At 40.7% G+C, this 24778-nt stretch overlaps 2 protein-coding genes across 18 annotated transcripts in view; one reads left to right on the forward strand and one right to left on the reverse strand.

Annotated features, from left to right (window-relative positions):
* The window catches only part of LOC127005837 (glycine receptor subunit alpha-2-like), a 44628-nt gene extending 35355 nt beyond the window's left edge, over nucleotides 1–9273 (forward strand). For both annotated transcript variants that reach the window (XM_050875025.1, XM_050875024.1), the window contains exons 5-10: nucleotides 999–1222; nucleotides 3976–4058; nucleotides 4717–4851; nucleotides 5994–6209; nucleotides 7605–7930; nucleotides 8419–9273. In XM_050875025.1, the coding sequence (XP_050730982.1) occupies nucleotides 999–1222; nucleotides 3976–4058; nucleotides 4717–4851; nucleotides 5994–6209; nucleotides 7605–7930; nucleotides 8419–8766 (1332 nt within the window). In that variant the 3' untranslated portion in view covers nucleotides 8767–9273. The remainder of the gene's footprint in view (nucleotides 1–998; nucleotides 1223–3975; nucleotides 4059–4716; nucleotides 4852–5993; nucleotides 6210–7604; nucleotides 7931–8418) is intronic.
* LOC127005836 (glycine receptor subunit alpha-4-like) overlaps nucleotides 8509–24778 on the reverse strand; it is a 148683-nt gene continuing 132413 nt past the window's right edge. For 4 of the 16 annotated variants that reach the window (XM_050875014.1, XM_050875015.1, XM_050875016.1 and 1 more), the window contains 2 exons: nucleotides 23932–24257; nucleotides 16070–22895 (listed from right to left, as the gene is read on the reverse strand). In XM_050875014.1, the coding sequence (XP_050730971.1) occupies nucleotides 22500–22895; nucleotides 23932–24257 (722 nt within the window). In that variant the 3' untranslated portion in view covers nucleotides 16070–22499. Of the gene's footprint in view, nucleotides 8649–10199; nucleotides 10439–12287; nucleotides 12424–16069; nucleotides 22896–23931; nucleotides 24258–24778 lie in introns of those variants that run through there. The other 12 variants (XR_007758947.1, XR_007758950.1, XR_007758948.1 and 9 more) reach the window with 12 other exon arrangements.

Below are 24778 nucleotides of genomic sequence, written 5' to 3' on the forward strand. Positions count from 1 at the left end.
CCACAGGCTGGGCCATCTGGAGGCACACTCTTTGACGTTAAATGAAGTGATGGAAACTAAGTCTACAGAGACACAGGAGGTGGTAAGCAAGTTGGGAACCTTGGAAGCCAAGGTATTAAGCTTAGAGAATAAATTGGCTGCACAAAATGTACCATGGCCAAGGGCTGACCAAAGTGCAGGCAGGAGCATCCCAGAGGGGAACAGGACCAGACACTGTGATTACAGAAATCTATGAGAGGAGAAACAGGGAAAATAACCTGGTTATATATGGAGTGCCTGAGTCTAGTTCAAGTGAAAACCATGAAAGAATAGACCATGACAAAAAGTTTGCAGAAGACCTGATGCAGACATGTAGTATTTCTGCCCAAAACATGATTCATGACATAAAGCACTCAGGCTTGGCAAGAAAAGAGATAACAATCACAGACCACTGCTTTTGAAGTATGGCTAGCACGCCAGTCTTTAGAAACCACTGCCAGAAGCATTTTTTATCAAAAAAGAAAAGACTGGAAAGTGTGCTATGAGAGATTTAACTATAGAGCACACATAACCGCCACACGCAGCCAACACGTTGAGAACAACCAGGCTTTAGATCTGGAGCCACAGGCTTAGGCCTCTTCCAGAACATCATCTGTGAGTATCTGTGAGAAAGGCTTCATCCGATTCTGTAAGCATGACTGTGTGTGTGTAAGGACTCATTATATTTGTGCTTATGGTAGTTTCATACGTATTTATGATTATTCTGCCACTGTATACTTCTTGCAGGACTACACGGTGGACCTGTACCTGTGTACTCATTATACACGTTCTCATGGTAATTTCATTTGTATTTATGGTTATTCTGTGTGGTCTCTTTAGGACTACATGGTGGACCTGTAGGCTACATGCGGCAGCGGTGGCTGGAGCTTTGGTTCCTCAACGTGTGTGTAAGGACCTATCATCTACGTGCTTATGGTAGTTTCATACATATTTATGGTTATTCTGTGTATTTCTTGCAGGACTACACGGTGGACCTGTACCTGCGGCAGCGGTGGCTGGAGCTTCGGTTCCTCAACAACTCCCTCACACGACCCGTGGACCTCAATGACCCGGTGCTGGTCAAGATGCTGTGGAAACCTGAGGTGTACTTCCCCAACGCCAAGGAGTCCGACTTTCAGTACGTGACTGTGCCCAACGTGATGCTGAGGATCCACCCCGATGGGACCATCCTCTACATCCTCAGGTGAGCCCCAGGACAGGTTAATTACCCCCCTGTGTTTGAGGATCCACCCCGACGGGACCATCCTCAGGTGAGGTATACTCAGCTGTGTTTGAGGATCCACCCTGACAGAACCATCCCCTACATCCTCAGGTGAGCCACAAGCCAGTGGTTTAGCTACAGGAAGGGGGTGTATGGGTGCCCCCATGAGAATCCGGTGCCCCTTACTGCCCATGGCCCTAATTCCCACCACTGATCTGGTCTTGGAATATGCTCTAGTAACCTTCCAATGGCTTCAGAATATGCCCCTGAGCTCAGCTTGTCTGGTGCCCCCACATACTCAGCTGTGCCCCCACCCATAGAGAGATATTATAGCTTATAGCTATAGCTTATAGCCATGTTTGAGGATCCACCCGACGGAACCATCCTCAGGTAACTATGTATATAATATTAGCCATGGTCAAGAGTGGCCAGTGAGCACACTATTGAACTCTTTATGTTTATTTACTCAGCATAAAGGGTCTTGGTTACTGATCAGGGAGACCTAGATTACAATTTCAGTGAGGTTGTTATTAGATATTGGCTTATGATTTTTGGTCATTGACTGCAGCAGCATGATGACACAACAAATGGTCAGTTTTTTCTACTGTCTAGGAATGGTAGGTTTTGCATTTGCAAAATAATGGTTTTGTTTTGATTTCACGTTTCTCACTAAGTATATCTCTTCATGGCGTCTGTAGAGAAAACCGACTTAGTTATTGAAGTGGGTTTGATCAGTGTTGGGTTATTACTACAGTTCCTGCTTGTCAACACCCCAAATAAAATTGCATCTACAGTAGATTGTGCAAGGCTTTTGCTCCTTCATTGGCATTTTACTTTACTCCAAGGCCTTGCTTATCCCCAAAAGGTTTACTACCAATGAAACACATTGCATCTTCATAATAATCCTAAACCCATAACTCTTGATTGTTATTCATCATTCCTGTATTTTTCTTTCTTATAAGCTGGGAGACAAAACAAAATGATAAGAAAAATGTTGGCCCAAGAAAAAATAGTTGTCCAGATGCTTCTATCTTGAAAATGCTTGAATTGTTGGAAGGGGAAGATACAAATGAAGGAAGATTGTTCCAGAATTGACTGATGAGAGGGATCGAGGAGCTAGGATACTAGTTAACTCTTGCATTAGGCACAGAGATGAGCTTGGTTTTTGAGTTGACCAGTGAGAGGGATTGAAGAATGAAGATATTATCAGCTCTTGCACAGTGATGGGCACAGCTAACCAAAAAGTTAGCGTCGCTAACTGGTAATCGACTAACTAAAAAGTTTGTTTAGCTTACGCTAAATCGGTAAACTGACGAAGAAAACAATGGAAGCTAAATCTAACCACTAACTTTTTTTATGGATTTAGCTTCAGTTTAGTATCTTGGCTCTAAAACCCTTAAAAACAGACCTAGTGACCTGAAATGTCAATATGTTGTAGCTTAGACATAGAACTTTCCAGAAAGGTATAGCATGCCCAAATCAGATGATGATAAAGGTGTACACAAATAACAAATTAAATTCAACATATTTATGCCTTATATACAGTGGTGGGCACCACTAACCGAAAAGTTAGCTTCGCTAACTGTTAAACTACTAACCGAAAAGTTAGCTTCGCTTACGCTAAACCGCTAAACTAATAAAAAAATAACTGGAAGCTACCGCTAACTGCTAACTTTTTTATATGGATTTAGCTTTGGTTTAGTATTTTGGCTCTAAAACCCTTAAAACAGATCTAATGACCTGAAATTTCAGTATTGTAGCTTAGACACAGAGCTTTCCAGAAAGGTTTAGCATGCCAAAATCAGATTTTAAGAACAGATTTGCCTCGGTTTCAGGCAGAAATATAAAGTGCATCATTGTCACAAGTTTGAAGGCTCAGGCACATTTTATGAGCTGCCTCTTTGATAGTATGTGAATAAGCTTGATTAAATCAGGGCATTTAAGTATGATGAGAATGAAGTCCAACAATCACCTTCATAATATGCCAGGCACACACACATAAAGGTCTGGTCTGGAAGCAGTAATAATTTCATGAAAAAATAAAGAGAAGTATAACTTCAGGTCACCTAGCTAAAGTATAATGCCATCAGCACCACCACCTTGGTGGGTCAATAGGCTGCTTAAAAATGATAGGACAGAATATAAAAATAAGTTTGTGACTGCAGGAGCCCAACAGAGTGTAGCTTTAACAGAATAATTGAGAAAGAAGTTAAAGCTAAAGGAGGAGGTTTAGAATGTTGGTCACGTAGGACATGAGCTGAACCTGCCACTCTATATCATTAAGGAGAGCAAAATTACAAGCTTGTTCACCAGGCTGGTCAGGGAAGGAGGATGAAACCTAAGCTTGTTGTATTGTAGGGTAGAGATTTCAGCAGAGGGAGAATTGGTCAGAATGTGCTCCATTGTATACGGAACTCAAATAATCACAGAATTTTACTTAGGCAAGAGCTATACACCACAAACCCATATAGTTAAAGAATAATAATTAAGTCTTAGCCAGGTGCTGGAAAATTCCAGTTATGGAAACAAAAGCATTAATGTCACTGTGTAAATAGATGCAGCATTCAGCTTTGGACTGAAACTTATAGAAGAAGCATAAAGGAACATACCATAATTATTTTTTCATCAATCACTCCTATTGGTTTTGTCTCCCACAACTCGACTGTTTTCCTTTTTTACTGTTTTCCTTTGTCTGTTCTCACACCCGCTTATTCCTCCATTTCTTTTTCTACCAGGCTGAAGCTGACATTCTCCTGCATGATGGATCTGTTCAGCTACCCTTTGGACCACCAGACATGCTACATCCAGATTGCCAGCTGTGAGTACTGATGGGTCTGATAGGGTGGGACTTCATTCAAAGTGCATTGCCAGCCATTAAAAACATAAGGAATTACTATTTGGCAAATGTGTGGTAGAGATTCACTTCGGTGCATTAAGCAAGTGTATCAAGAAAATGCCATTGTTACTTGATTTATTTTTATTATTATGTGGAGAAAGTCTTAATGTATTCCCTTCTCTTTTCTATTATTCAGCTGCTTTGTTCTTTGAGCTTTCTATGGGGTGTTGGTCATGAGATAGGTCTTTGCCTGAGTCCATGGGCTATATTTTCCCATGACACCATTAGTATTCCACATCCATGCTGCATTAGCAGCATGGGGCCAGTGTAACATCCGGGCTTCAACAGTTTACCTTCTCCAGGTTTCCCCATGCACCGATTTATCAAACAGCCCAAAAGGGAGGATGAACAGCTGGGTTGGCTGTGTGCCAACTTCCTTGACCAGGATTCAAATTCAGGCATTTGGATTCATGTCTAGGTGTGGTAACCACTTCCCCACAGAGGTGCTACAGTAATATAGCTACATATGGATATTCATCGTCCAGTCCATGCCTCCAAGCAGTCATTATACATACTTACTGTTTCACCACTTCTGTTATCTTTTTTGCATGGTTTCCTCAAATATATCTTGCTCCTTCAGTTGTCAAAACAACACGAGAACTGGAGCTGACTTGGTATGAAGACTCTCCCTTAAAGATGTACCGCCGCTTGAAGCTGCCTCAGTTTGAAATGAAAGAGATCAAGGCAGATGTGTGCAACCAGTCCTTCCATATTGGTGAGTAAGTTTGCATTGTCTTGAGAAGTTTAAGTTTTATACAAGGATATCAAATTAAACAATGAGCCCCATTTTTTTATGCCCAAGATTTGCAGAACTGCATAAAGCTAAGTATTGAATTGTTGGGAACTATACTAGTCTGTTCAGATGTTATGTTCCTCTGGTGCCTTGGCAGTGCATATCAGTCTTCTCCTGATGGTCTGGATTCCTTTCTTACTCTCATGGAAGTTGTCCATCAGTTCACATGCATTTGCTTTACATGTTTCTATATCGTTTGCCCCAGCTCACCTCTCATAGTACAAGATAATTTTGGGTGACACACATTCAGCAGTGAATGTAGAACTCGCATATGTTTATTAAAAATATGTAAAACTAAAAAATAAAGGAACTATGATGAGTAAAAGTGATGGAGTAGCTTCAAAATGTTTATACCACTTTTTACATTGCATTTTCATTTGGAAGAGTTCTTCACTTCTGAATCAGTGCTGAACAACAGGATAATCAAATTATAGATAAAATGCAATACATGTGTTAGCAAAAATTTTGATAATTTATAAGAACATGTTGCATCTTTCTTCAAATTGTCACCAAATTTCTTTTGCAGTGTGTTACGGACAAAACCTAACATTGGTAATGATGCGGAAAAGTCTATTGACACAGTCATCCATGTTTACATTACTCAGCTGCTCTCATGGGGAGCCAACACATGCTTATGGTAGCTAAATGCTGCACCCCCTTCTTGAGGAGGCCTCATTAGTACACTACATATTTTCATACTTTGCTTTTTCATATTATGTTCATTTATTTTTTTCTTTCTTTTTCGTGTGGTGTAACTAAAGGGGGGAGCAGTAACTATCAGTACTTTGTTTTTATGACTTAAGTGTTTGGGATATAACTATATTAATTTTTGTTATACTGCTAGCTATTCACATTTGACTTTACATCAAGTTGTCTGCATTATCTTCAGAATTATTTTTTATAATCAGCAAGATGGTGGAGGGACCAAAGGCTCAAGAAACAGAAATAATGAGGGAAAAGATAACTACACATTAACTGTCCATTCATTTCACTATTTTTATTACTAAAATATAATGTTTTCACACCCACACACAACTGCATATTTTCATTTCTACTTGTCACAGGAAACTACAGCTGCCTGCAAGCAGTGTTTGAGCTGCGGCGCAACATTGGGTACCACTTGGTGCAGTCGTACCTGCCCACGTCCCTCATTGTGGTGGTGTCGTGGGTCAGCTTCTGGCTGGACGTGGATGCCATCCCTTCCCGCGTCACTCTGGGTGTCACCACACTCCTCACAGTCTGCTCCGAGTCTACCTCCTTCAGGGACAAGATGCCAGCTGGTGAGTGTTCTCTCAGGAGGCTGAAGCTGGGAGGTGAAGAAAAAGTGTGGATCTTAAATGCAATTGTGGCTTCATTACTTGAGAAGTTACTCTAACAAACACAGAATCTGTTTGATAATAAAGGCTGCAACAAGCAGATCTTACTTATTGTTATGCCACCTGCCCTCTGAGCAGCCACACTTCGGGCAGACAGCGTCACACACCAGACAGCTGTGTAGGCTGTGAAAAGGAACACAAAACATTGTGTCGGGACACACATGCACTGACACTCCTGAGTTTGTAACACTACAGCATGTCTCACTCGTAACACTCAGAGGCAGGGGAGGCAGGTGGGTAGGACACAACAAAGGCCAGAGGCTGGGTTTTCTTGCTTTAATGAACACCACAGTGTACATGACAAATTCACAGTAAAGCACAATCTCCAGGCACAGTAACACAAGGCACAAAAACTCCTCACAGGTCAGACAGGGGCACACGACACTCAGCTACTCAGTCCAATCCAGGGCCGGGCACAACACACGACTCTCGTCACTTGTCACTGTCCACGACACAGCCACAGACACACACTCTCATCACTGTTCACTACACAGGCACAACATTTCTCTTCACTCTCCAGTCCAGGGCACAAGAACATGGTCACTCCTCAGGGCAGGTCAGGGTTCAGGTCCTTGTTCGGCGGTGGCTGTGGGGTGACTGAGACTCACAGCTGCATACCTCTTCTTATACCACTTATACCCAGGTCCTTTATATATGACTGCACCATCTTGAACAGCCTGGGAGCTCTAATCAGATGAGCACTAAACAGGGATCAGTCATATGAGCTGCTTGCATACCACACTCAAACACAAACAACGCACACACAAACAAACATACGTACAAGTCCGCACATTCATAGCACTATAATGAGCAATAGCAATTTGGCAGTTAAGGCATTCAGTATTCTTGCAGCAATGGTTCTGTTGCCTATTTGGACCTCCAGATGTCAGCTTTTAGACAGGACAAAGAAAGAAGATTAGAGATGTTAAAATGATCGTGATAAATGAGGAAAGTAGGAAATCATGTAGCAGGTAGAATGATGCTGAGACACTTGACTCGTGTGTAAATCAGCTATATAAGAAAGTATATCAGTGTTGGTTAATATGTATCCCTCTAAACTCTTTGTGATTGTTTAATATCATACTAAATAGGAATGAGCCAGTTTTTTTTTTTATATAATTGGAACAGAGCCATCAGCATGTGCTTCAATCTAATCTATCAAGGCAGGGAGGAATAAACCAGTTTCTTAGTGTCATCATTACAAAACTGTCAGGCTCCCTCTGTTACAGTGTCTAGTGTCAAGAGAGAGAGGAACAAGCCAGTTTTCTGAGGCCACTACCACAGCTCCCTCTGTTTCAGTGTCGTACGTTAAAGCGCTGGACATCTGGATGGGTTCCTGCACAGCCTTTGTCTTCCTGGCTTTGGTGGAGTTTACTGTTGTGAACCACATTGCTCGCCACCACCGCAGGTTTTTGTTTTGGGGTTCTGTGTACTGGCGCTCCAGACTTGCCTCCAGCAGCCAGAACCAAAGCCTTCTGCAGTCCAAGCAAGGGATGCCTGGAGTCTCCTCCACCAAGTGTTCCAACATCGACTCTCTCTATACCTGTGCTCAAACTTCTTCCTTCGGAGGACAGGATGATAATAGCAAACAGTGCCAAAAAAGACTCAGCAATGTAACAATGATTGTAAGTTTTAATGGTAGAAGGATATATATTACAGTTGGGTCGTGAATAGCACAAAATCATGTAGTGCAATTTCCAAGTCACTGATTTATTGAACAGTTTACCAAAAAGTATCTAGTATATAAAAGAAAGGTCTTGTAGCACAAGATGCAGAATGAGATGGAGGAAGCAATGAAAAACCAGATCATAGAAGCCAAAATCCTTAGGTTACATGTATATATATTTGATATCAGGAATTCAAACTGTGCAAACTTGTGATTTCAACAAATTTTTACACTTTTTTATCATACTGTGCAGGTGTTTAGATCACAAGGATAACTGGGAATATGTTGTTTATACAAAAAACAGCTATGTGATAGTGCAATTGGCAGGATTTGAATATCGATGAGTCTTTTTCAGTGTGGCATGTTTCCAATATGTATTAATGTTCTTGAAGTTGCACATTTGCAGGGATGGTGAGCCTGATGCTAATTCTTGATATTTTTGGGCAGGAGGCTCAACCATCTAACAAAAGGATCATCATGCCTGTGGATATGGCTATGGAAGAGACTGTTGAGGTTCAAAGTGGAGGTTTCCTGGGTGGCTCTCAGGAGACAGCTCTGTGCAGCAGTGATGCAGCACACTGCACAGGCCTTGGTGACTATGACCTTGATGAGGATGAGGTCATCCAGAGCCACAACCATGGCCACAGTGATGCAGGATTGTCTTGTCTTCCAACACTCTGGAAGCAAGAAGCAGTGTTTGCAAAAAGGATCGACAAAACTTGTAGGGCACTTTTCCCCGCCATGTTCGTTGTCTTTAATCTCATATATTGGTTGTACTATCAGGTCTTCACGTGATATATTAGTACGAATTCGGGTATTAGCTGTTAGTTGTTATGACTTAAGCCTGCATCCATGTACGTGTCCACCACACCTGCCAGCCTCACCGTATGTTTGCCAGTTTGTGCATACCCTTCTGATTGGTACTCACATGAGGGAAAAAAAAAAAAAATCAAAAGTTGAGCTTAGGAGTATAACGTAAATATTTCCAATATAAATGCAGTTAGATCTTGTTTTATGCAAGACATAGGTTTTGATAAAACTTTGTGTGATAACTGGCATATACATGTAATTATAGTAGATTTGTATTTGTTCTGTTGGGATGTGATCCATGATTCCTTCTAATTGTAAATACCATACTGATCCAGGACAATACTGCATTAATGTATAATGCTACGGATTTATCATTACCGTAAAATATCTATAATGCAGGAGATATAGATAGTTTTTGGTACTGATAAATCTGGAGCATTGCAAATGCAACACTACAAACCTCAGTAATGGTTTATTAAACAGAAAGAACAACATTAATGTTAATTGCCCACAAAGTCCTTCCCTCTCAATGTGGTGTGGCTTGACCAGACAGTTATCTGAACCCTTCAAAGATTGCAGCCTCCTAGAATTCCTTTGCTGATTGATCATGGTAGAAGAGTTTGCTGATAGTTCTGTACTGGATGCAACCACAATAATAGTTGCAGGAATAACCATTCCAAGAATATATACATGAGCGCCTCTGCAGTCCAGTGGTTAGGGTCCCTGACTATGAATCTGTGGGCTGAAAAATCCCAGCTTGGTGGCACAGGGCGGGGATTGAACTTGCGCCGTCACGCTATCCACTCAGCCACTTGTTATAAGTGAACTGTTTATGTTTTGGTGCCAGACTGTGAGAACCAATAAAATTTGTAGCCTAACAATAGAGGACTGGAGTTGGCTAGAAATGATTTCAGCTGTTCCCTTGAGACGAGCACTATGGTTCTGCCTTGACCAGTAGTAGGTATAACCCCCACTACTGATCTCTTCATTGCCAGGTCTCCTCGTCTCAGAGAGCCCCACTATGTCCACTCTCAACTGCCTGAGCTCAGCTGAAAGATGGGATAGTTGCTAATCCTCTTGACGAGCAGAGGATGTTCCAGCCACCCACACGGAGAGCCCACTGGAAATTAACCCCAGCTCGAGGTTTGTTTCGTTTGCAGCACCCTGGCGGTAGGTGTGATTGGTCCCTGTCCCCTAGGCTGTGCATGCCAAGGTATTGGATGCCATATAAATATTCTTAATTCACCCTCCCATGCCCACCCCCTATCATCTCCACAGAGCCCTACAAGCCCAACTCTCCTGGTTTTTATCCCTAGCTGCAAATCAGAAGGCCTGGATTGAAATCCCAGCCTCGGCAGATGGCATGTAGCTCGTCTAGCTGTTCATCCTCCCTATCCAGCTTGTCAATGCATCAGTACCTGGAGAAACCTGGGGAAAGTAAGCTGTGGTAACTTGGATATTACACCTGCCCTGTGTCCTAGAGTAATGGGTTCCTATCATGCAGCTATAGCCTATGCCCAAACCTTTTAATCCTTTTAGGTATGGTGCACTACAGATCCTGCCACATGTCCAGAGCCACTTTTACCCGCCTGGATGGAGAGAAACCTTGCACACAGCATTGGGGTAGTCCAGCTGCTAGTCATGCTTCAAGAGCTGCCTGTTGGAGTAAAAAGAACACTTCATAGCTTCTCAAAACAATTCCTTTAGATTGTTGTGTTATTGTGTTAATTGCATTTAAATTGTTGTGGAATTGTATTGAATTTACTGAAACTGAGTAAAAATTCTTATCTATATGCTGCTGAGGCATTGTCTTCACATAACATAATACAGCTAATGTATTAGCATTGTAGGAACTTGTCACTACATTCAGTAAGTTTCAGTAAGCTGTGAACCCTACTTACCATATCGCTGTAGGGCTTTAAATACACTTAAGGGACACTATGATTAGTTTCTTTTAAAAGCAAATGCTTACAGTATCCTTCTGAAGTCTTGTTAAAGTATTAGACATTTTTAGTATTCAAATAGGTTTTAAAACCTAAAACATGGCATTTCCAGTAGGTTTTGCTACAAATGCATGTCTCAGCAAAGTATTCATTAATTAACCCTTACAGGGTGGGTGACGGGTTTTTCAGGTCTGCCTTTTTCCACTGTAATTAAAAAATTTGCAAGGGGATTTTTGGGTCAGCATGACTCCTAGGCTACCACACAACTCCTCTGTGCCATTCTCAAGTGTTTCTGTGACTGTAACAATGGCAGGAGGAGAGCTTTTTGGATCTACCTTGTCTGATTCTGCACCTGAGTATCCACGGGCATCGACCTCGATTCCTCATAAGCCTCCTCTTGCTCCCAAAAGAGCTCTCAGTATGAGTGCAATTGGGACAGCTGAAAGTGACTTTTTCAAGTCTCAAAAGTAGTGTTAGGGGTGAACACAGTGATGGAAACATCATTGAACTCCGACCCCTTGTCTTATCATGAAGGCTGAGCCCAGTTATTGTGCAACTTTCCTTTGGTGGCCATCCTGTAGATCACTCTCATTACAGTGATGGTGGATGTGATATTGCAGAACCTGAGCATGCATCCTACCACCCTTCAGGGTTATCATATTCAGAATACGAGGATAATGAAGGGACTTTGTAGTGGGGTTGAGTGTGGGGAGGGAGAGGGCCGCTCGCCACACTGTGCCACCCACAACCTACGCACTGCTCCGAATAAAGGGCTGCTGCGAGCTAAAAGTTACTGCACTTAATCACGTCACCACAGAAACACTACATGACGTAGAGACTTTGGGTATGTAGCAGATTGAAGAGGAAGGATGGATAAAGGAAATGCCTGTAATTTAAAGCTATGAGCATAGACAGAGCTGTGAAATTGATAATGGAAAGTGAGCAATTTTCAGGAAAATGTCAGAACATCCTCACCCTCTCGGGGTTAAGTTTCTCACATTGTTAGTTGAACGTTCTGATTAGCCCTGATAAGTTAACTAACAATGTAAGAAACTTAACCCCTAGAGGGTGGGGATGTTCTGACATTTTCCTGAAAATTGCTCACTTTCCATTATCAATTTCACAGCTCTGTCTAAGGTGTGCTTATCAGGGCTAATCAAAACCTTCAAGTTGCTGATTGCTGACAGATGCCATTAAATAAATATTTTGCATATTTTAAGAGTTGCTTTACAAGTTACTTTACAAGCATGAGAAAAAATTATGAACTTTAATCTTGAATATATAATTATATTTTAAACCAGTTGGTAAACTTGTTTTATCTCTACATTCCACCAAGATTAACTTGTTTATCAAAATGTACCTTCAAGAAAGCTTTAACCAAGTCTGATATAATTCATTTCTTATAATGCCTTTTTATTGAAAAACCTCTATTCAAAGTTTCACTTGCATTTCTGAATATACTGAACGTACTATAAACTGGTAGAGATGATGATGCCAAACTGCATACAAAAGCAAGGTAAATCTTGTTGGTATAAGAAGGTTGGGCCAAGGGTTTTATACTACCTTGGAGGAAGGAAGGCTGGCGGGGTGAGAGGATTGAGGCATGCATGACCAGTGCGCCCACAGGAGAGAGCAGTGCTGCAGCCTCTACCAGGATGATTAGGGGGCAGATACCTGGACAAGCTCATCAACACAATCTCTGCAAAATTCACAGTTATGAGTTAGTACACACATGCTGGGCAGAGATGGACTAAAGGGGAAATTAAGCAAGGACCTCTGTTAAATCACATGTTGATCTTTTCCTTTCTATAAGAAAAAAATTGTTAAAGCAATTATTACAAAAGTTATTGGGGGCTCCTTAATGATTTAATTCAGGGGCGGGCAACCTCCGGCCCGCGGGCCATATCTGGCCCATGAAGGCCTGGCGTCAAGCCTGCAACCCTGCCAGGCATTGACATTGCAATCCGGCCCAAGAAACCCAAGGAAAAAAAAATGTAAAACAGCATTTGCTGGCAAATACTGTTTAGCAAACCTGCACTCCTCACCTCACTCTGCAACAGTTGCCAGGTCTGTTCTTTTAAAGACTCTGTCCTTTTTGAGATCTGGTTGTCCTATTTAATTCAAACAAAAAAGCACAACCTTTGAGGTTGAGGTTTAGACGTGATCAGTTGTCTGATGTTAAGTTTGAGTATTTTCCTTGCCTTGCTGCAACTACTGTTGTGAGCTGCTCTTCTCCGAAATGAAGGACATCAAGTCTTGACTTTGCTCCCTACTCTCAGACCTCCACCTCAGTGACACTATTCTGTTGTCCACTTCATCCACTGAGTTGGACACTGAAACACTTCATGGCAAGCAGCACCAGTTGTCTCACTGATCTGTAGGTTTTCCATTTTTTTTTTTTTTTTACTTTGGTGTTCTCGTTTTTCAGTCTGGCCTGCGGCCTGCTCCTGAAAGTCTCATCTGGCCCTTCCTTTGAAAAGGCTGCCCACCCCTGATTTAATTGATAATTATTATTTTTGAGTAGCTAGCTAGCTATTTCCTTTAAACCTGAAGTTCTTATGTAACATTTGTACTTATCAGAAATATAACTTCTCTGGAAAGTTGAACTGAAGTATGAAGTAGAAAAAACTGTCAAGTTCAAGTTTTATAATCAAACATTATATTGAACATTTTATTCCATACCTCAGCTCAGTTCTTTGGCACAGTTTTTCCTAACAAAAGTAGTAATTGGAATGTGTACAAAGTGGTGAACATAATTCATAAACCAAGCACAGTGTTTAATCACAACCTACACCACTAGTGCACCTTGTCCAAAAGTTATATAAGTTTAGATTGTAAGCAACTTTAGTCATATGAATACAATAAACCATCATAGTGTACTGAAGTTTTCTTCATTCCTTCAAAGCTTCCAACATACTACAACATAAAACAGGCTGACACATAAGGTCCAATGGGAGCTTTGATTGTTCCCACAATATTCTTGGAAATGTAGTGTATGTTTAATTCCTATAAGTATTCATATCCAAAACAAACTACTCTTGAGAACTGGGTTGAGGTATGAAAATGACAGTATTGTTAGAAGAAAGATTAACATTATTTTGACAGTAACTCAAACTTTACCTCAACTCTGTAGATTGTTTTACATGATGCTGCTACTAAATGGAATGCTGCATATGAAATGGTAGACATACCTTAACAAAATACTCTGCATTCTTGACAGTGATATCAGTCCTTTACACATTGCTGACTAATATTTGCATTCAGATTTGAAATTTAGAAAATTAGTCATCAATTAAAGTTCTGAGTGGATAAAAACATACAATTGGGCTTCCAACAATGTGGCTGCAAGGTATCAACAATGGACTGTTGTGGAGGAAACCACGTTGGTGAAACCATATTAACCTGGTAGCTGCAGGGATCATATTTCTAAAAAGGCTCCTCTAAGTGAATTAATGAGAAAAAATCATCGCTTACATAAGCATTAGATAATAGATAACAACACATTTGTAATCAATTGCTTCATCCTCTATTTTGGGTGGTTTATGTCAAGCCAAAAATTTGGCCTGTCGCTGGTACGTGGTTAAGCCACAAATTTGGCCCGTCGCTGCTACCGGGTTAAGTACTTAGTTGTTACAAAGATTGAAGGTCACCTTTTCTTCCTAATTTTTCCTTGAAATATCTATTATAAAATTATTTTTGATACTTTATCTAGCCCCCCATGAAGTGCAGAGACCCGCCTGATAGGCGAGCCTCCCATAACTCACTCAGCAAGTGGGATACCTCTTTGCCTGACTGGTTAAGGAGTGGCTTTCCTGTCTTGCTGGTTGCGGGTTTGATCCCTGGCGCTGGCAAAACCTTCCCTTGTCTGGATTAATTTCTCGTGTGTTTTGTTACATGCTGTGTTCGTGTGGAGTTCTAGTGATGGGAAATTCAGGCATTACACCCATACCCCCAGGCAGTCATTATCTACACCCTGCTGGCCATGCAAGTGTACCTGCTCATGTCAATCACAGTGATTTTCAAAACAGGCCATAACGTTAAAACTTTGTCAACTTATCAGGGTTAATTTTCCCAGATTTTACTTGCAATGCTTCAGGCAGCCTTTGATTCCCATAAATTCATTCCTGTAGGAATGAATAAAAATGCTCCTCCTTTTGCATTCCTATGCAAATTAACATGAATTTATTTTAAAAGTCGGTGTACTTGTCATATAGCTTGTATAGTTACTGGTTATCCTTCTCTGTTTTCATTGAGCCACACAATGGCTGGAAGCTGTATTTCTTACCATTTGACTATCATACACTTTTACTGGCAGCCAGAGTATGATTGTCAGACTGCCAACATTTTCTAAAGAGCTGCTCCCCTTCCACTACTGTACGTAAAGAAACTACAGCTACTCGGACCATGAATTTATTTGATGAGTAAATTACAGTGATGTGATGATACATTTCAAAGACAAGTAGTGATTTGTTAATGGCTACACATGGAGGTAAAGCTACTTATATTACAACACTGCAGAACACATCAGCTTAGTGAACACTGTGTGAGGAAGAAATGTGAAGTGTGTATAAAAAGATAATGTAATATGGTCAAACAAAAAATATCCAGAAATTCTGTGTGCTTCAACATTTTCAGAAAAGTTTTGTGATGGATAGTTTTACTATCTTCTCTAACTCAGGCAGCTGAAGATGTTGATATTGCTGCAACTACTACTACTACTACTACTACTACTACTACTACTGCTACTACTACTGCTGCTGCTGCTGCTGCTGCTTCTGCTGCTGCTTCTGCTCCTAATGACCATTATAGAATCATACTGGCTGAATGCCTTTCCTTTATAACTGTAGGAAGTCCCTTGAAAAGTTAGTGCCAACATGTTACACATTCAAAGACGCAAGTTTCTGGGATGTACTTTTAAATTACAGATATTTTCCTCTACTTTGGCATGAATGAATCTCTTGTTTTATGTGTACATCTATTGAAGAGTGAATGGAAGTCCCTGACAAGATGGAGTAGCAGTGGTGCAGGTGTGAAGGTCCCACATACGTGTAAATTGACAAATATGATAATTTCGTAAGGCATTGGATCCCTTCAACAGGCCTGATCATGTGTATATTATATGCTATGCCACTGTAGAGGAGACAGGAATGAACATCATATTACCTTTACATAAAAAAATAAAAAAAAACATCATAAATAAAGGCTTATGATTAGTTGTGTTTGAAATTTGATATATATAAAAAAAATATATATAACCCCACATATAAGTCTAACTGGGGGAAAAAGGAAAAGACAGAAAAAGGAAACCAAATATCTGAGAAGTACTGTGACGCTTGAATTTTAATTTTTGTCACCCTGTATCAATAATAAATATTAATGTACAGTACAGTAATTACTTATGTTATTGTTACAGGCCTGGCCTATAGAAGACGGGTCATCCATGTCTCTAGAATCCATGTAGCTACTATAGAAGGGTAGCAAAGTAAAAAAAAAAGTCAGAAAAGACAGGAGAGATTTGAATGGCAAAGTGGTTGGGGAAACACTGACTTGTAAAGACCAAGAAATGCTGTGGTTGATGTGGGAATTTGAAAAAATGCGCCTGAATGTTAATCAACTTACACTTACGCTAAGAAAGCATTTGAGATATCAGAAGTTACAACTGTCCAACATAATTCAAGAACCTCTGCTTAATTTTCAAGTTTAATAATTTTGGTCTCATCACAAATGTCACAGATACCCTTCAACTTTATAGAAATTACTTGAGATTTAACCAATGTTCATCACAAGCTTTGACATTTATTCTCCTTCACTGTTCACTGACCAGCCTGGTAAACAAACCTACAACTAACCTTGCTCTTGTTTATGATCCTGACTGTCTTGGAGACATGCCCAACACTAGATCTCTTCCTAACTCTAACCCATAAGGTTTATTCCATTCAACTATAATCTCCATTGAACTCTTCTGATCACAACTTGCCCCAAAGAGCATGGAGGTAAAGAGGGATTTGAGAAATACATTAATAGTACCAACCCTCACATATGCAAGTGAAACATGGGCCTGGAATGAAAGTCAGAGGTCTAGAGTGCAGGCAGTGGAAATGAGTTATTTGAGAAGTGAATGTAGTGTGAGTAGAATGGATGGAATGAGTAATGAAAGTGTGTATGAGCGTTTTGGAATGTGTCACATGGGTGAAGGGAAGAAGTGTGGAGTGTTGGAAGAAGTGAAGGCGAAGCGACAGACTTTAAAGTGGTTTGGCCACATGGAGCGAATGGAGGAGAGTAAGATAATCAGGAGGGTGACTGTGAGATAGAGGGAGGAAATGTCAGAGGACGACCTCCAGTGAAATGGAGAGATAGGGTTCAGGAGTATGTCAGGGAGAGGGGTGAAAGATCCTTGAGAAACTTTGAGCAGGCAAGGAGGGAGTGTCTGGATAGAGATGGAAAATCTTCTGCCATGGCCATCCCCTGGTGGGAGCTCCTAGGAGCAGGTGTCAAAGATGAATGAATGAATGAATGAGAGGCGGACTGATGTCTTTGGTATTAAGTGGCTACACAGAATCATGGGATATTGTTGGAATGACTGTGTGTCAGACCGGCGACTACTCCGTGAGACTGATTTGACATCTATTATCTGCATAGTCTGTCAACACCAACTCCAGCTATACAAGCATGCGGCATGCTACTCAGAAGTCGATCCTGCTCAACAGGATGTTTCTGTAAGAGACAACTCCGAGTGGGGGAGGCCAAAGGGACGGCCAGGGTTTGTGTTCATGGCTTCAGGATGTCGACAGATCCTGCCGTGAGGTACTTATGATGGTAAGGAGGCCTACATGGAGGCTTAACCGGGAGAAACCCCCCCGGTTCGGCGTCATAGGGTGGGTGAGGTGATGTGCCCCTCAGTGTGTGCCCCTATTGACCGATTGATTAATACTCAATTACTCGCTCAAACTTTCTCTGAAAACTGTACTCATCCAGATTTGGAGTTTGTTTCTCCCACTCATGCCTGCCCCTCTCTGACTTTGCTATACATGATAATAAAATTCTTAAGAAAGATGTTCTCTATGCCCTTTCTGGCCCAGTCTTCAGAAGCCTTATTGACATAATGGAGTTTCTTCTATTGTCCTTAAAAAGTGTGCTTTTACTTTGACACCCTGTCTTGGCATCTTTTGCTTCTGCCTATCAACATCTATCTTTCCTTCCTGCTACAAGCAAGCCCACATAAAAACTTTACCTAAGAAGGGTGACTGCTCTAACCTTCAAACGACCATCCAATAGCTTCCTTTCTTGTCTCATTAAAGTTTTTGGAATAATCCTTAAACGAAAATTTCTTCAGCATCTATTACCTTTAAACTACTTCAGATTCCTCAGTGCTCTACAACTCTTGCCACCCTAACAGATTCTTGGTCATCCTCTCTTAGCTATTTCAGTGAAACTTTTTCTGTTGCCTTAGACATTTCAAAGGCTTCTGACAGCCTCTTTTCACCTGTATTTCTTGCTTTCTATGACACTTTGTTTCAAGTATCAAAACACCTCTTCAACCAAATCTGACCATTCTCTTTTTTAATTCTCTTCTGGCTCTTTTGTGGGAGTAGTGATATAGTGGGACTCTGTTTGATTAATATTGAACTGTCTTTTTTGCCATAAAAAAAGTCAATTATGGTGAATGGTAAAGCACTGTTGCTTCCTTTTTAAGGGAGAGAAGAGTGGACGGCAAGATGGTGGAGGAAATATATCCATGACAGTAAATGCTACATTTGTCTATCACTGCCACAAGAAAGTGTAACAACCATATTACCACCATGATCAGTACCTTAACTAGCACCATCATCACTTCTATCAGTACAAAACCTCAGTGCTACCACTGTCAGTGTTCACTACTGCCAAAAGAACCAAAACAGATCATTTCCACACTCACCAACTGGATACACGATGGGGGTTGGTCATTTTCCTCTGCCTCATCCAGAAGAGGAAAACAGAAGTGTCACACATTGTTAATTCTGAAACAAAAGGCTGAGATTCTCTTTTCATGGCTTAACCATCACAACACAGTTACAGTATTATGAGGTGCAGGGCTTGCATCACACAGAGACAGAAAGGAAATGGAAACCAGGGCTGGCTACTTGGCATCACTGGAGAATGTTTACTCTCCTTTGAACTGAAAACAGCCGAGGCAAAAATGACCTCTAGTAACAACCTATATCACCGAACCCTTCAACAACCAGCTTTTCCCAAAAAACTGTGGCAAAATATCCATTTAAATAGATGGCTCTTAATCCAGTTTTCTCCATTTCTAGCACCTATCTTGGGATGGGTAAACATGTACTAAAGAAACCTTGTTCCCAGAAACTGATGGTGGTCACATTTGATTGTAAGCTGCTCAACACCAATGAAGCAACACAATTGATCGGAAGCTTAATCTGGAAGCACCTAAGCTTGCCACTGAATCTATTTACAATAAAACCTCTGACAAACTCAAATGGCAAACTGATGATGACTGCTAAATGACCCGTAGGAGTAAGAAGTAGTTAAAAGTCACTCATTAACAACACAGTAGTGACAAAAACACCTTACTGACACAGGTGAGTGATATGGCACAGGTAACATCAGAAAACTGATTCGTTGGAGGAGTAGAGGCAGCAGGTACAGAGCCAGTCACATTCATTGCCTTCGGTATAGTGAGGCTGATATATGGAGGTGACTTTTATTATACAATAATGGAGTGAATGGTATGGATAGTAAGAGGACAGGTGGGAATATCAGCACTCAAAAGATGGGGCTATAGAAAAAGTCTGTTTAGAAGCTACAAACTCAACACAGCTGCAGAATGATAATCTGGTGTGTAGGAAATAAATGATAAAAATTAGTATCTAATGCTTGTCTGGCATACATGAGAAAGGGGGCAGAATGTGATGTAAGGTGCAAGAAGCTGATTCCAAGCTAATTATGCAGTCAAATTTAAAAGTGGATTGATGATGATTGCTGAGCCTTTAAGATGATTTACACGTAATGAAAAGTATATGACGTCAATTTAGAGCTTGAAGAGAAAATATTCTTTAAAGTGTGCATTGCTGGGCTTAGCTGAGCCTTTATCACTGATTCACACTGATTGCTCAAAGGATGAGAAGACTGAGGCAAAATGCATAATGTTAAGAAGTGTAATGAAGACAACACAATGGCCTTAGTGCTTCATGACATGAGTGGTGTTAATAAAGGCATGCTTGTCAATTTGTAAGCACCATTCCAATCTGCATTCCCTTTGGGGAAAAAACTCAAATATTGTGTCAATGTATACAAATGAACAAGTGACAAAAAATAGAATGTTTATATCTATTTTTTCTATTAATCTTTTAAACTTAAACAGTATTTTCCCCTTGTTTATGAATGCGCAACTTTCCACAACTATGGCAGGTGGATTTGGGAACCAGAGCCAGGCAGAGTCACGCAACTACACTTGTTACTTGTACCTCTGTACGAGTATGTGAGAAAAATCCCACAAAACAGCAAATATACTTATTCAATCTATTGGGTCTGGTATTTTTTTCCAAGTTAACCATTTCCCTGTGTGTCTTTTCCTCCAGCGTGACTGCCAGGCAACTGACCCAAGAAGTGATGGGACACCTTGATCTACAATCTGATCCACTTTGGGAGCATACCTGGGCTGTATGTGAGTGTATGTCACACACTCAGAAACAGTTCTATGAGGTTGTATCAAATCTCACGGGTTAAAAAGGTGATGTAGCAAAAGAATGCCTCATAATTCTGTACTTTGCTCCATGTAAGATTCAGCTTTGTGGAGGCATATTCCCAATACATCGTTCCCCATTACAACGTCCTGCCTCCAAAGTTCTGTAAATCGAGTTGAAAAATATATTTGAAGCACACTTGACTATATCAAGTGATCTGAGTTGGGTCTAGGATCATTCACGAGGGATAAATATATTCACAATATAATGATTATAGTGACACCAAGATGCATATGTTACTTTTTCAAACATGATGTCCCTAATGAATTTACATATAACACTCCTCATTTTGTACATGTTTAGAATTCTCTTCAGCTACCAATCCACTATTCTTCAGCAATCTATTTATCTATATCTCTGATGTCCCGCTCCTTCATGGGAACCTTCCCTCACCTACTAACTCTCTTCAATATTCGCCCAGTCTATTAAGTAATTTCTCTTTAGCCCAGCTTCATTAATTAAGGAAGCAGCTGTCATAGCCCAGTTACTTGTCCATTCACTCCTTGTTTGAAATGCCTACATAGTGCTTTGTCGTCTAAATGCCTTCACCTTGGGATAGTTGCTCTTGAGGGGTTACACAGTCGTTTTACTGTAAATAAATGCATGCTCTGTGAATGATTCTAGGTCCAACTACAATATCACTTGGCATAGCCATGTATGTGCATCATATATGGTTTAAGAAAGGAGAGGTGTAAGAAGTACTATTTCAATATATTTCTTCTGAGTGAAGCACTGTTATAAGGCATTATCACAGTAATACCTTGGTTTACGAGTGACTTAGTTTACGAGCATTTTGATTTATGAGCAAAAATAAAAATCATTAAAATGCCTTGGTTTAAGAGTGGTGACTTGGTGTGCGAGCATCCTGTTTGTTCAAGTTGAAGACGCGAGTGTGGGTTCTTTTTGTTCACCGCAAGACGAGAGCGCTCAGAGCTGAAAACAACAGGAATGGGGTCACAAGCTGGTGTCACAGTGGGTCTTTTTCCTCCAACTGCATTGGCAGTAGGTGCAACCAGCAACTCCAACTTTTCTGGATGTGCATCAAAGGACCAAGGTTGGTTGCTTGCATCCAGAATGTAAACAAACCAGTCGCCCTGTATCCACATGGTGCCATTTGCAAAAGTAAAGGCTGTTGTTGCTTGTGTTGCTGTTCTTCAAATTATGGACTTGTAGCTATAGTTAAATGGAAAGAAGAAGCGGTTGTGGGTACGATCATGACTTCAAAGATGGGACGACAGGAGTGTTTACCCAAACCAACAACTCGCTCCCGGTTGAGTGTATGGGCAACCGCAGTTGCTCCTTGCTCTAACGGTTGGAGGAAAAAGCCCAGTGTGACACTGCCTTCAGTCTGCGTCGTACACTCACAGAAGTAGCACCCGCGCGCTCGTGTCCACTTATGTTTGTGCTCTAGTGTGCCATCTTTGAGTTTTCAAAAGCATTTTATTACTATATTATTTATATATTACACTATTATTTATATTATTGATATTTATATTATTATACTATATTGTTTATTTATTATTTATCATTGGTATTTGATAGTAAAATTACTTTTATTCTGTATAAAATAGGTAAAATGATTTTTATGATAATATTTTTGGGGGATATTGGACGCATTAATGGGATTCACATTAATTTAAAATTTTAAATGGGAAAATTCGTTTTGGTTTACGAGTTTTTGTTCTGCGAGCAAAATTCTGGAACGAATTAAACTCGTAAACTGAAGTATGACTGTATAGTGACATATGTCTTTTAAATGATCATATTAGTAGTTTTAGTGAGATATTCCCGTGTCATCGATTTTCAGAGGTGAAAGTACTTCACTGTAGTTAAGAAACTTGGCTAGTGCCTAGGCCCAATTCAACTGCTAAAATTGGTGACAGGCCATTTTTGGAGTCATTCTTTGGAAGGGCCTATAGGAATTGGCAAACATTCCTTGTATGGTGAAGCTGGCAGGTGTGGTGGACATGTACGTGGCTGCAGGTTTTAGTCATAACAACTAACAGCTAATACCCGAATTCGTACTAATATATCACGTGAAGACCTGATAGTACAACCAATATATGAGATTAAAGACAACGAACATGGCGGGGAAAAGTGCCCTACAAGTTTTGTCGATTCTTTTTGCAAACACTGCTTCTTGCTTCCAGAGTGTTGGAAGACAAGACAATCCTGCATCACTGTGGCCATGGTTATGGCTTTGGATGACCTCATCCTCATCCTCAATGTCATAAGAGCCAGTGCCTGTACAGTGTGCTGCGTCACTGTTACATGGAGCAGTTTCATGAGATCCACTAGGGAAGCCTCCACTGTGTACCTGAACAGTCTCTTGGGAGTCACCTGAGAAGTCTCCACTGTGAACTTCAACAGTCTCCTCCATAAGCATGTCCTCTGGTATGATGGTCCTCTTGCCGCCAGGCTGAGTTTCCTGCCCAAAAATAAGTCGAGCATTAGCACCAGATTAATCCCTTGTTAAGTAGAATTTGTTCAGAAATCTATACACATCATTCCAATCAATACTGACTTCAGAAAAAAAGATTAGATAGCTAATTGAATGTAAAAAAATAAAATTACTCAGAATAAGGAATATTTATCTACATTCTGATTATAGTTCATGCCACAGCCTTGTCAGGAGAGGGTGTGGTTCCATCAATGAGTGGTAAGGATCCACATTTATAACCCAGCAGTTGAATGATTTTTGTTCTCCAGATATTACTGGTGATATCTTCATACCAAACCCCATATTCTACCTTCACTTTCCCTCTCCAATCTTTTCACCAATCCCTTAGTCTCTATACTTACCCTCGTCATTTTCACCTCTTGGAGCACATCTCTCTATATCAAAGCTTATTCTTTAAGTCCTTTTCTACTCAAATTCTACTTCAACCGCCTATTTTATCTCATCTGTCCTTAACACAATTCTTTCCTTTTGTCTTCCACACACCTTACATCAAACTACATCTTTCTCTGCTCTAATCACTGACCTCTTAAGAATCTCAAACACCTCACTTACTTCATCATTGTCTTATACCTACTCTTGCCTATGTGTAGTGCGGCGACTATGCCTGATGAACGAGCCTCCCATAACCCACTTAGCCAGGGGGGTACCTCTTTGGCCAACTCGGTAAGGAGTGGCTCTCCCATCACACTGGTCGCGGGTTCAATCCCAGCCCAGGCAGCCGGGGAATACCTTCTCCTTGTGATTAATTTCTCGTGTGTTTCGATACACGCAGAGGACGTGTGGGACCGAGAGAGCAATAGAAAAAGAGAATAGAAAATCTCCTCATTAAATATGCACTAATATACGCTAATATAAAAGTCTATATACTAATAAAAATGTCTAATGCAAGATAAAATAACAGAAGACTCATAACAAGAAGTGACAATACCTGCACTCCCCTTCAGTTCCATCACATAAAAAATAGAACACCATATAATCACGTGATAAAAATCTTAAAACTTACAATCATTGATAAAGTGTTCAATCTTTTATGGCACTGTTTGCTAGCATCATCCTGGCCTCCGAAGGAAGAAGTTTGAGCACAGGTATAGAGAGAGTCGATGTTGGAACACTTGGTGGAGGAGACTCCAGGCATCCCTTGCTTGGACTGCAGAAGGCTTTGGTTCTGGCTGCTGGAGGCAAGTCTGGAGCGCCAGTACACAGAACCCCAAAACAGAAACCTGCGGTGGTGGCGAGCAATGTGGTTCACAACAGTAAACTCCACCAAAGCCAGGAAGACAAAGGCTGTGCAGGAACCCATCCAGATGTCCAGCGCTTTAACGTACGACACTGAAACAGAGGGAGCTGTGGTAGTGGCCTCAGAAAACTGGCTTGTTCCTCTCTCTCTTGACACTAGACACTGTAACAGAGGGAGCCTGACAGTTTTGTAATGATGACACTAAGAAACTGGTTTATTCCTCCCTGCCTTGATAGATTAGATTGAAGCACATGCTGATCGCTCTGTTCCAATTATATAAAAAAAAAAAAAAAAAAAAAAAAAAAAAAACTGGCTCATTCCTATTTAGTATGATATTAAACAATCACAAAGAGTTTAGAGGGATACATATTAACCAACACTGATATACATTCTTATATAGCTGATTTACACACGAGTCAAGTGTCTCAGCATCATTCTACCTGCTACATGATTTCCTACTTTCCTCATTTATCACGATCATTTTAACATCTCTAATCTTCTTTCTTTGTCCTGTCTAAAAGCTGACATCTGGAGGTCCAAATAGGCAACAGAGCCATTGCTGCAAGAATACTGAATGCCCTAACTGCCAAACTGCTATTGCTCATTATAGAGC

Source organism: Eriocheir sinensis, chromosome 31 (genome assembly GCF_024679095.1).
Source record: "Eriocheir sinensis breed Jianghai 21 chromosome 31, ASM2467909v1, whole genome shotgun sequence".
NCBI lineage: Eukaryota > Metazoa > Arthropoda > Malacostraca > Decapoda > Varunidae > Eriocheir > Eriocheir sinensis.